Source organism: Haemaphysalis longicornis, unplaced genomic scaffold (assembly GCF_048455015.1).
Source record: "Haemaphysalis longicornis isolate Haplotype H1 unplaced genomic scaffold, Haemaphysalis longicornis Haplotype H1 scaffold_7, whole genome shotgun sequence".
Lineage (NCBI taxonomy): Eukaryota > Metazoa > Arthropoda > Arachnida > Ixodida > Ixodidae > Haemaphysalis > Haemaphysalis longicornis.
The window spans coordinates 28,341,075-28,354,257 of NW_027526422.1; the positions used below are offsets into that span (position 1 = coordinate 28,341,075).

At 48.8% G+C, this 13,183-nt stretch overlaps 1 protein-coding gene across 3 annotated transcripts in view; it reads left to right on the forward strand.

Moving 5' to 3' along the window:
* LOC144144974 (matrix metalloproteinase-2-like) overlaps positions 1 to 13,183 on the forward strand; it is a 238,219-nt gene that overhangs the window by 176,353 nt on the left and 48,683 nt on the right. For all 3 annotated transcript variants that reach the window (XM_077676473.1, XM_077676475.1, XM_077676474.1), the window contains exon 3: positions 4,435 to 4,760. In XM_077676473.1, the coding sequence (XP_077532599.1) occupies positions 4,435 to 4,760 (326 nt within the window). The remainder of the gene's footprint in view (positions 1 to 4,434; positions 4,761 to 13,183) is intronic.

Sequence of the window (13,183 nt, forward strand, 5' to 3'; positions counted from 1 at the left end):
GTCGTGCAGTGAGAGAGCGGCTGGAATGGCCAGGCGCCGCCGACGCCACTGCCCAAACGTCATGAAAAATTCAGTACGCAGAATACAGACTCTCTCAGCGCACTGCCGACTACACCGGAGAGACGCGATGCTCGCCGACGCGATGCCGGCGGTGCGCCGTCACGCCTCGCGAAGCAGCGGCACGGCTTCGACGACAAAGTATAATCGCCGAGAAATTGAGTGCGACACCGCTTGACAGGCGTAAGAGCCGAGAACAATCCCGACTTTTATCCTTCTCCTTTTCCTTCATTCCGCTCGAAAGGAGACAAAAATTAAAATAAAACTGGGCGTGCTACGTATGGCGAACCCAATTACGCGCTTTTCCGCTTTCTGATGCGATCGCTCCGGCAGTTTTCCGAACGAACATGCTCCCCTGTTGTATATGGATGATTTTATACGTTGGGTGGAGTCCCCCTCTCGTTCGGCGGCGAATCGCCGAATTGTCTGGTGCGCTATCGACCTGTGCACGGCGCTTCGTCGTCTCCTTTATACAAGTTAGTAAAGGAGCCGTGTTGTACGGATTTAAAACGGCGATGCGGCTGCGAATCGAGACACACTTAGACAGCAAGAACCACGAAGCAGCATTACCACCTAAAATGAAATGAGCCAAAAAAATTCGCCCTTGTCTAATGCAGAGAAGTATCATGATGGCTGGGGAGATGAAGTGCGCAAGGAATTAACAGAATGCTTAGTGGTTCCAAGAACGGGAATCTTTCTCATTTTTTTAGGGGGGGGGGGGGAAATTGGCTATAGAGATTAAGTTGGTGTACCACTTTAATTTAAATGCAACGGTTCACGGCTTGCGCATCGCCGTTGCCGCAGACAAGGCAGCAGATGGCGCCAATAATAACCGTCGGAGATTTGAAGCAGTGTTCAACGACGACATCTCTAAAGCGAACTCCCGACATGGTTGGTGACACTTGGTGTCTACGTTAGTCGTTTATGATGCTGTAATACCGAACTTTTAAATTCGAAAATGTTTAGTGCAGCGGAGTATACACCTCTAGGACGGATTCTTGGGCAAGTTGGTGTGGCGATTTTGACGAATTCATAGCGCAAAGAACGAGGACAAGAAAGAGGACACACAACACTGCGCTAACCTGGAAGTTAGCGCTGTGTTGTGTGTCCTCTTTCTTGTCCTCGTTCTTTGAGCTATGAATTCGTCAAAAGAGTATACACCTGACGCGCCTTACTGTGTGTGGACGGATTACTGTAGACTACCTTATTTCCTAGCTGCGTGCGCATTGTTTCGGCTACAGGTACGGCCCTTACTTCGGCAGATCGGAAATTCAGCCGCAGCGGTCAGAAATCTAACCTGATCGGTAGCGTAATCGGTAGCGTAATGATCGGTAGCGTAATGACTTTTAATCGGTAGCGTAATGACTTCGTCATAGCGCGGTGGTACACAATGACAACAATCTATAGTTTAGCACAGCCGCAGTGTACTGCTTGAAGAAGCTAATTTCCTCGTCTCGTTAGTTTAAGGCAGGGAAAACGTATAATTTTCGCCATTACTGTAGTCGTCACCGTCAGCTTGCTAATGCCAACCGCAGGACGAGGGTCTCTCCTAATCACTTTCAACCGCTCCTGTGGCGCGCAACGAGATCCGGAGGTTTTCTTATCTCAACTCAATTTAACCCTGTTTTCATCATGCCGACGTGCTCGGAAGGGCGCCGAACGAGTCAAGATTCTGAGCACTTGCTGCTTGTTGTTGCGCAATATAACATTCTCATGACAAAACCATCAAGAGGCTTGACAAAACCCAGCTTATTGTATACTAACCGTGAGCAAATACTACCAAATCGCGGCACATACAAACCGCACATATCAGCCGCTCAGATCGTTCGCAGCGCATTCTGCTCTCTCGGGATTTATCAGAACAATCAATACAAACTTGGATCCTTTTGTCCCTTTCGTTTCCGCTGACTCGCTACACTTTCCCACGAAAAGAGAAGCGAGCCGCACGCACACACCACTGTCGCCGGTCGACGGCCTCTACCGCAGGGACAAAAGTCGTCCTCGCGAGCTGGCTTCCGAGAAGCCCGTGTGGCATTGTGCGACTCGCCTTTCGGCATTCATTAGCCACTCGCTAATTGGGATCCGCCACTTTTCTTCGCCGAGCTTTGTTATGCTCCCACGGGCTTTCTCTGGCTCGTTCACCGTCGCCTTCTCTTCACGCCTGCGTTGCACTGCAGGGCTGACTCAGTTCGAACTGAAGCTGCTCGTGGTGCGTGTGCTTTTCCTCCTCCTGCTTTGGGATTTGTTTTTTCAGGGTGTGCGCTGATGTGTGAAGCGTGATGCGCCCTACGAAAACGCTGGCTGTTGAGAGGTGAAGGAAGTCAGCGTGAGTGAATCCGGTCGCAACAGTGTCAGATTCTTGATACTGTATGCAACTTTTCGCCAAGTTTTGCTCCAATTAGGGTGCGCACCTCTTTTAGGAAAGGGCAGAACGGACGTGAACGTCAGCGAGATCGACTGTAGCGCTTCGCAGATCAAGCGCATCTGGTGCTTTCCACGATCATCGTTTTTAAGTACTAAAAAAATGCGCAAGAACTGACGCAAACTGGCATCTAAACCTCCAAGAGATTGGATAGACTCGCCATGTTGTTGTGCTCCTGTCTGTTCATGTTTCTTTCCCTTCCTCGCTCTTCTCTCTCGCTCGCTCTCTCTTTCTTTCTCTCTCGCTTACTCCATCTATGTTGAGAGCGCCATTGGTCATTTACCGGTCCCGGTTGGTGTAACTACCCGTGTGTAACTACCTGGACTACCTACCGCGTGTTGGCGTAACTACTTGGGCTGCTTGCGGTGCTTCCTCTTCATGTGTACAATACCATCATCATTAGCTGACGCGTCAGCACTAAGTCCTCATCTCCGTACATACCCATCATCATCATCATCATAGCTTACCCATAATCAACATCATCCCATCCTCTGGGGTTGTTCCACGGCCGAGTGTCGGAATAAAACGTCGCCCCAACTCTCGTCTCTCTCTATCTCATATATAAATATATATATATATATATATATACATATAAGGTAAGTATAGACAGAGACACACGAGAAAAACACTAGAAAATAAAAATAAAAGTTTACTGACGTTTCAGGAAGAGGACTTCCAAGTCACTCTGAAGAAAGGAAGTCCTCTTCCTGAAACGTCAGTAAATTTTTATTTTTATTTTATAATGTTTTTATCGTGTGTAGCTGTATCTACTTACCTTATTTTTTCGCTCTGTGTGTGAGTTTTGAAATTTCCAAACTATATGTATGTATATATATATATATATATATATATATATATGATGTTATATTGTCAAGCGCCATGCGGAAGATATGTCACGGCCTCAAGCTAGAAGCTGTGCAAATATTGGCAACTTCGAATCGTATCGGACTCGAATATGTGCACGGGAGCAAAACTAACACTGATATGACTGTCGAATCCAACTTCGAGTGTCTTGTGACGAAATAAAATAAATAAAAAACATGACAGAAACAGACAGAGCGAAAGGTAAACAGGGTATCAAGATCCATCCGTCCTCTTATGCCGCCAGCATATTTTCCTGCTCCTGCCGAGCGAGGATCGAGCATGTGGTTTCAGAGCGTTGTCGGCATGCACGAAGCGCGCACCACTTATCCCCACTTCTGGTTTGTTTCCCTTTTTTGCTGCGTGCCGTTGACGGTAGTGCAGAAAAGCGGCAATCGGAGCATTCCCAATGCACGCGGAGGCACACAAAAGGCGCCGCTCTGACGGCTCTGCAGTTTGGTTCTCTTTCCTGCTGATATTTGCAGAAAATGTTTTCCCGTTTTGCGCCGAGCTACCTGCCGCCAGACCAGAGCGCCGTATAATGTTGTTTGGAGGCCTGTTTCACAGAGCCATGTGAATTTAAAAATGTCAGGCAGAAAAAAAAATGTAGAAAATATTCGGCCCCTGCGAGGGGTATTGACTAACAACCTCTCGGTCGCGCGTCTGGGGCTCGTAGCAATTTAGCTACGGAGATGGCTGGCTCCCCACCATTGTACGGCGAATTTGCGTGTGTGCCAGTGTATCCTGTGTAAATACATTTCTGTGCCAAGGAAGGGCGAAGCACGCCATCGTCTCATTTAGGTTTGACTCCATCTTTCCTCCACAAATGGAGCAACGCCGACACTCGTGAGCTGCTATCTGGAGCGCCGAATAGACTTTTTTTGTTTTTGGAATTTAAAGACGCAGTTTTGATATTTTACATCTATGTGCACCCACCTATGAAAAGTCGGAATAAAGGTGCGTTGTAGTTACGTAACATCTGCGCTAGGCTGCAGAGGATGACAGCGGAGCAAGCTTAATACTGTGCATTCATTCATTCATTCATTCATTCATTCATTCATTCATTCATTCATTCATTCATTCATTTGGTGCAGCGTGGAGGAGTTTCCGCGCCGCGCCGACCGCAACATGATCCGGACGCAGATCGGCAAGGCGCTCAAAGTGTGGAGCGACGCTTCCAAGTTGCGCTTCACCGAGATGTCCTCGATCGGACGTCGCCGGAGGCCCGGAGACGACTCCGACGGCGGCGCCGACATCTCGGTCTCGTTCGCGCGCCTCGACCACGGCGACGGCTACTCGTTCGACGGGCCCGGCACCGTGCTGGCGCACGCCTTCTTCCCGGGCGAAGGCATGGGCGGTGACGCGCACTTCGACGCGGACGAGAACTGGATCACGGGCACGCCTTCCAGGGACTCGAACGGTAAGCGCGCCACGAACGCCTGTGCCTGCTTTCGTGTCAAATCACTCCACTGCTCGTGGCGTTGGAGGGAATATGTAAAGCTCGCCATCCAAATACCAGAAATTAAAGGAAACGTTGACGAAATGAATTGTTATGATGTAGAAGCATCGGCTTCACATTTCTAAACAAGAATATACTATATTTGTTGTGCCGCGCTGGCGATTTATATATCTAGGTTCTGGCACTTAGGATTTCACCAGGAAATAGAAATATAGACAGGAAATAGAACATGACTGACAGAACAGAAATAGACAGGAAATAGAAATATGCGATAGGATTCATTTGTCTTCAACAACGCATATTAAAGCAAGCAGCGGGCTTATTGTGGCAGTATGATGGCGCACTCTACTCTGTGTATGGGCGATCACGATGGTCATTTCGTTATTTTTATTGTGTGAGCGATAGCTAGGAATGTTTCCCGTCGCTCCACAGTGCTACGTCGCTCTGTCAACAAAGTGAGCGACAGGAGAGCACAAAACGACAGAATGGAGAGAGCTCGGGGAGAGCGCTGCTTTCGCAATGGTGCCGTCGTTGTCAGGGCGCCGTCAAGTCGAAGCGCGGCGCGCCACCTGCCCATGCGCCGTCTCGACGAGTCCCGTGACTCCCGCCACCGCTTGCACACGCTCTAGAACAGAGTGGGTAGCCAATGCAGAGCGAAAAAAAAACAAAAAAACAAGGAGGCAGAACAAGGCAAGTCGGGCGCATCGGCCTGAGCCTGAAGTGGGAGAGGAAACAGCAGAAATGCCCACGCATCTTAAAAAGCCCGCCAATGAACCTTCAATTAATTCGCTTTCTTAGCTCTTCGTATCAACTGTTGACAACTGCGCTGCGGCATATCAACAGTCACTGGTAAACCTTCGCGTGTCATCGCACCATCGAGTGCTTTGAAAGCGCGCGCAAACTTTCTCGCTGTTCAGCCTGTTGTCCCCGCGAAATTAGGCATGGTTGGCGGTTTCCTCGAAACCGCGTCGCCTGTTGCAAGCAAAAATAAAAGATTTGTGCTCTAGATGGCAGCTCACGAGCTTAGGCGGTGCTCCGTTTTTGCAGGAAAGCTGTACTCGCAGACCCAAATGAGATGATGGCGTGCGTCGCGCTTCCACAGAGCTTCCATCTCATCAGTTCCGCCGTCCGTATATACTCGGTGAAAGGACTGCTGCCACATCCGGTTCACTTGGTCGCCCCGGAAGCCCCTGCTTAGCGGACGGGCTTCCTAGTTTGATGGAACTCACGAGAAGCCCCGGCGATCCCGATCATTGAACGCTTTTCGCGTTATTAGGTTTGACTAACCGGCCTTCGGCGAAGGGGAGTGACGCCAACTCTGCCCCTCATTGGCCTCACACACACCGCAGAGAGGCGATGGCACCGTGAGAACACAAGTTGCTCAATTGCCCGTTGGGGCGTTCACCAGTGACTGAGGAAGATGGGGGAAGGGGGAGGGGGGGTGGAAAAATGCATGAAATACTTCAAAAGCTGTAGCTCATCTAGTGTTCCTCCAATTTTCGTATACCTTCAGGACATGGTGCTTTAATATCAGTTGCCCATAAGTATATTCCCCCTATGCGGGGTTTTAAAGTAAAACGTGCCGCTTCCTCCTGGGAATTTAATATGTCGCTTCTTAGCTGGGGTGCGAGTGGAGAGCGAAATATATATAGAGAGAAAGCTTTGATGAATACTCGGCCTATCTGGCTGAGATCAAAGAGCGAGTGTAGGACGACACGAGTAAGGCTTATCGGAGATATTAAAGTCCGCACGGACCGGCACCGCAATCATTATATTTGAATTAACACTCAGCGCCCCGCTTCTATTGACAGGCACGGGCAAAAATAAACATTAACGCAAAGAGGTGTCAAAAAAGTGTTTATTTATGTCTCGCTCATACCGAGCTGCAAAAACGAACCCATTGAGAAGCGCTTTTTTCTCCCGTTTCTCTACATTACAAGCCGCGCGAACTATCTGTGTGCGACGCGTATTGCGCCTACTATTAATGGACGAGGATAAAAAATTGAGAATAAAATACCACAGCGGCAGTACAGTAGCGCCGCGCCAACTCTACCCGCACCGATGTTGAGGGAGGCTTTGTTTTATTGTTCATGAAGACCAAACACAAGTTTGGTTCATTTTATAGGCTGCTTCGCTCCGACAACAATGACACCAATTTCATCGCAAACCTCAAACAAAGAATGGAGATAATAAGAAAAACAGATGAAGTTGCGATTCCCGAGCCACTTTCCCGCTACGTCTCTGTGACGTCACATGACGTCACGGAATCTTGCCTGTGCGACTGGAGGCCGCCGACCTAAACCACACCAAAAGACATAACTGCGCAATTGTACCGGGACCTCCAATTCCGTTTGATCTTACGTCACTCCTGTCCATATTACGTCACTGCAGCGGGAAATTTGAAAGGCTTTCGGAATTTCGTGTGTTCTGTCGGATGAAAAACGTATTTCGTGGCTGGAATGGAATCGGGTGAATTAACCAAAGGCTAGTTCAATCAAAATGAACAAAGTTGTGTTTTGTCTTCATACGAAACATTGAGTTTCGTACCAATATATGCTAGAGGGAAATCTGTCACTGCAGTCGCGGGCCGCCGTGGGCGGCGGCATTGCCGCTAGAGACGTTCCTCACCTACTTGGCTTAGCTATAGCCATATGGCTTCTTTTTTGTCTTGAATCCAAAATCAACAAAAAAGGGTAACATTTTTTTTTTCTTGTTCATCGTGCATGAAGCTTCTACATAATCACTTACAAATTAATCTTTTTGGAGGTTCAATTTCATAATAACAAAACAAATTTCATGAACCTTCTACAGTAATATTGTTGCCTTTTTGCAGCCAGAGCCAACTTTTCAGCCTGTTCATGAGTCATGCCAAGGACAAATCAAGTGAAACGTGCCTGCCCGGTACATGACAGAACGATCACCGAAGCGCGGCTCCAGTGGCGCTAGATTTCCCTCTAGTGTATATTAGTATGAAACTCTATGCGCCTTGATCTACTTGTTGCGTTCTAAAGGAGGAAACAAGCTTTTGCCGGGCTGCCTCCTGCGTATACATCGCGTGTCTGGAATGCGCGGGAAACAACCCGAGCGAATTGACACAGGCTCGGGGAGCCGCACCGATTGTGCCCAGGTGACGGCCATGAATAGAGAGCCCGGCGGTTCAAACGGGGTCGTCGTCGTCACGCCGGGAAGTCCCGCCCCCACCCCCTTTTTTTTTATTTTTTCGGACGGGCACTCGGCAGTGAGTCACGTTTTGCGTTCTGTTTGCTCTATCCAGGTGCGCGCGGTGAGTCGATGACTAATGCGTGCACCCCTTACGCAATTGTCTGGCCGCGTTCGCGGAAGAGGTATCAGAATTGTGCTTCTTTTCTCGGCAGTTCCGTCGTCCTTATGAAAATACGGTTCAGCTCTGCAGGTCGATCGGTCGATCTGTCGGTCGATAGGCTGACCGGTAGATGGATCGAAGAAGGAAGACTTGACGAAGTTGCAAGCGTCGTGTTAATATAACGTTTGCGCTGCCATGTTGCTACTATATATAGTGCCGGCACGTAACTGAGTATTAAACAAACCACTTTGTTTTCAACCCTAACGGGAGGCTTTGTTCGTGGCTGTTGCACTTGGCGCCGGTATTTCTGCTTAAGAAACTATGTACCGCATTCATATACGTCTCGATCGCATGTTAGAGAGAGTAATTTTATCGAAGGAAAAAAAAAATCCAGCAGTCGGGCTGACCATGTAAACTCTGGTCAGCGACCGTGTGCGTGGGAAGAAAAAAAGGGAATGAATGAATGAATGAATGAATGAATTTATTATCTTATATCTTTCCCAAGTGGTTCAAACTACGGAGAGGAGGGGGACAGAAAGGGCGAGAATAAAGGACGATAGGGTTAGCACGGTATTGGTGCAAGTAAATGATAACTCGACCAACTACTGAGTGACAAAAAAAAATGCACTGCTGCTCACTGAGCCCTGGTTTGCCTTTTCGCCCGGTAGGTAGAGTGAAAGAGGATATGTGAAAGCCTAAAGAATGTATTGTAGTGGAGACCTCGCGCTTCAAGTCTCGTTGCAAAGTGACATCTCTTAGAATTACACTCTCGGCGTCCCAACCTTGGGGAAAGCAGCGCCGGTTGGCGGCCGAGAGAGGTCTCGTCGTTTCGGGAGAACAAAATAGTCCGCAGGGCGGCGTATCTTGAGACGAACCGCGCTGGGCCAGCGATACCCGAAGGGAAAAGGTTTCTACACCGCTGCGGGGGAGCACGGAACGCCGATGGAATTTGGGCTCCTCCGAAGCGAGCAACGAGACTCGAGAGAAGAAGACCCCTCGGAGGAACCACCCGGGAGAATAATTCGCATTCTTCTCCTTCCAAGCTCTGCTCCTGGCTGGCTACTTTTACGACCTCCCGGTGTCTGCTGTATTCGAAGGCGAGCTTTTATAGCCCATTATGTGCTTAGATTTCCACTTGCTGCCGACCCCCTCTCTCTACCTCGTTCTCGTCTTCTTTGCGCCGCTCGTCACCCGTTCCTTACGCGTCTGCCGTGTTTTATCTGTTCGAAGCCAGCGATTGTAGTTTCAAGTCTAGTGTGGCCATGAGCGGCCTTGAATGAAGACAAGTCCTTCGTCAAAGCGTGGGTCCCGTTGCTGAGGCCCCTTCAGTTAACGGTATGCGAGCTGCATCTTCTATCCTCCCAGCTTTCTTTCCACGGCACTTTAGCTCCAGCACACCAGGTGGGCCTAGTTTTATGAGGAAACTTGATGATCGAGCTGCAGAATCGTCGTTCATGTTCTTCGCTTCGTACAGAAAATTTTAAGTAGTCTCTATTATCACGGCAACCGTGAGAATTACCGTCAGGAATTTCTCGCGGCAGCCGCCTCTGATTGGCTAAGCACGCCACCCGGAGCTTTTATGGGACAAATATTTCCAAGAAAACTCGTTGCTACAACTGCTCTTGTGGCGCGAACCATAGAGCACTTGCTTCTAAACGATAAGGCTCAGGTTCGAGCCCGGGTGGGCGGAAGATTTTTTTTTCGGGATTTTTGAAGTTTTCGCTCATGGTGATTTTGTTAATGCTTTTTTTAGTCTGGTTATTATTATATCAGGCGATAGACGCACAGGACTTCTAGAATAGGTTGGATTGGGTGTTATATATTATGTTCTGTGTCGTTGGGCTGGGTTAGGTTAGGTTTGCTGCAGTTGGGCTGAATTTGGGTAGGTTATACGTTAGGTTGGGTTACGTTAGGTTAGGTTACGTTAGGTTATGTTCGGTGAGGTTAGGTTGTGTTAGGTTACGTTGGGAGGAAATATTATTCAACGAATTTTAGGCCAGCCAGCTTTTATGGAAACTGCCGTCAGAATATACCGGCGATAATTCTGACGGTTGCCGCGAGATTAGACGCAGCAAAATTTTTACCCCGCCAAATGGAGAAGTTTTCAAATTATGATGCAGAGATAGACTTTGAAATCTTTTTTTGTGTTCTATGATGTGCTGCAGGGTGATGATTTTTTTATTTTCTTTCGCAACCCGTCTTTTGTTATCACACAGTAATAATGGTGCCGTTTCTTTGCTTCCCAAGCGTTCAGTGAACTCGTTTAGCTGAAGTTGCCTGCCTGGATCGGGTGGGAGCTTCGCAATCGCGGATACCATACAGGCTGGCGCACGCAGCATCAGAATGATACGAACGCAGGACACAGGGTTTTTTAACAGGAAAGTGTTTTATTCCGGGATTCACGAAGATTTCACGTACGTCATATCCGTCACGGAAATGACGCCACTACGACGACGCACGCGGCCTGTAAAGGGTGCACCCCTGCACACAGGATCTTCTTGCGGGGAAGCAAACTTTAGTATTAAATAGTACGTTATACTTAGGGTTGTTTGTTTTCGGGTTTTATATTTTAACACGAAAGTGTTCTGTGCAGGGATACACAAAGATTTCACTGACGTCATATCCGTCACAGAAATGACGCCAGTACACCTTTGCCGAAGCGACCCGCCAGCAGGACGTCGCTCGCCAAGCACACCCACAAACAGCCGACCCTGCTCAGCTGCAGATTTCGCTGCAAATTTGACTTTCGTGTTTTACCGATTCCTATGACAGAGGAATCAACCTCAGTTTTTTTTATTTTTCAAATTAACAGTTTTCAGAACTATTTGTGTCGTCGTCGCCGCCGTCCGTCGGCTTTAAACGAGAAGCTCATTGCGGCAAAGCCAGCTTCACAACGAAATCAAAATTTCATGCATAGCCCATAATGTCTGCTGATGCATATGATTCAAGCTTCCTGTTCCGGTCCGTGCGTCTGTAAGTGGTGTAGACGTGCCTGTTATACGACCTCGTGAAGTTGCTCGAGAGGGGGTGTTGCTAATCAAGGTCACTTGAGGCCCGGTGATGATCAAAAACCTTTAGTGGCAGTCGTGACAGCACAACCGAAATTGATCGGCATTGACATCCCCGAAACCAACTCAAACGAAAGTAACGTCACCACAATTGACGATGTCTTCATCACAGGTGATGTCCATCCACAGTGCGGTGAAACATGAGTGGGTGCGACGCTGGTTGGTTCTGTGGCTGAAATGATCCGGAAACGAGCGAAGACACGCAAACAGCGCGGTGATGAAAAAATTAGCGGCGCGTTGGGATTATTGAGTTAGAACACCAAATAGCCATACGCGAAGCTGCTCTAAGATCCCCACGTAAGAAACCAACTCCGCCTCACCCAATTTTTTAGTGCATTGGTATGTCTAACCGCTTTCTCTCTAACCGTATTAACCGTGCCGGGTACTGGGGGAGGAGGGAAGAGAAGAGGGGGGTGAATGGGGGTGGGGGGGAGGCAGCGGGGTGAAGCGAATTTAGTTCAGTACAAATATGTCATGCAAACCGAAAAATGCTAATCGGAACGCATTCACAGTCATCGGAGGTGGGTTCTGCCTGGTTTCTCCGACAGTGTAACATAACCCACGCAACCCAGTTCGTAATCCTGCAAAGGCTTTCTAATGTAATCTAGGGTTTGACGAAAACGCATCTGGTCGGGTAAAATAGACTGGGAAGCCGCATCAGTTATCGCCACAGAGAAGAAATTGCTGTGACGCCGATATACCGAGTCCTTGAGGACCGAAAAAAAAAATACCTGAACCACAATGCAGGCAATCTCCCGGCGACGTATGCAAGATGCCTGGGGCGATTACTTCGGCGCACTTAAAAGCTTCATGCTTATTCGCTCAGTAAACAAGACTTCCGTACGAAAACCGAAACGTTTTTTTTTTTACGCTTTTGATAAACCTTTGGTCGGTGACAACAAGTTTTAAGCTATAAAGGCTTTCTAACGTCACGTTGCAACATTACCTCTTACCTTTTTGATGCCCTAACTACACACACAAACCCCTTTTCCGATATGTCTAGACAGCTTTCGCATACTATTTCAAACAGGTCTGTCCCATGAAAGGGTCCGGCATCATCAGGAAGCGAACCTCGAAACTGCGATGGCGGAGGCCACCCGATGAACGCTCCACGGACATTCTTTACGAATTACTTCAAAGTATATATAGCGGCACGACGACGCCTTTAATGTGATGATGCTATGCTCCGAGGTGACACATCCCCAACACTCAACGCCTTTGCGCCTGCGGTGTGCTCACTCTATTCCGCATCCTTTGCGTCGTTTCTCTCCTTTGGTCAACGCAAGCCTGCCCATTTCTCGTCGCCTCTTCCAGACTGTTCTCCCGCGGTACTGTATACCGGCCCGTGTCCGCTGTTGTCCGCACCGGTGGCCCCTTCCGCCTGGCATGGCGCCGCCGCATTCTCCGTCGGCCGGCCTCCCTTCCTCTTCTCTTCCTTCGGCTGTCAGGGCTGTGTCTCCCGGCTGTGGAAAATGTCTTTCTCCACGAAGAGTGACGCGTCAACTGGACGTGAAACTGATGGTGGCCGCGATCGAAGGAGGTCTCACCACCGCTGCTGCAGTCCATCGATTGGCGCAAGCGGTGCTCCACGAGGCACATAAACAAAGCGAACCCTTCCTCCCCACCCCGCATGGTTCGGCGGCGTCGTTCCTTTCTCTGTGTGCGAAAGTATTTCCCCCTTCGTTGTCCCTGACACCTTGTTTTGTGGAACCTCGCAGTGTCACATAGCGGCGCAGCGGCGCTCATCTTTTTGCGTGCTGCTGAATGTAAATAGAAGAGTTAGGCGTCTTTTTCTTGCGTGGTGACAGCGGGTGCTCCTACACTGGTAGATAAGAGGAGAAAAAAAAAAACCATAACCCATTCCACTCTGTGATGCAGGATGATCAGTGAAAGATGTTTGGCACGCGACAAGAGGTGACGCGGAATTTTAAACAAAAGTGCGAAATCGTGCATTGTGGACTTTATCTTTATCTTAAGCGTGGCTATGTCCACTG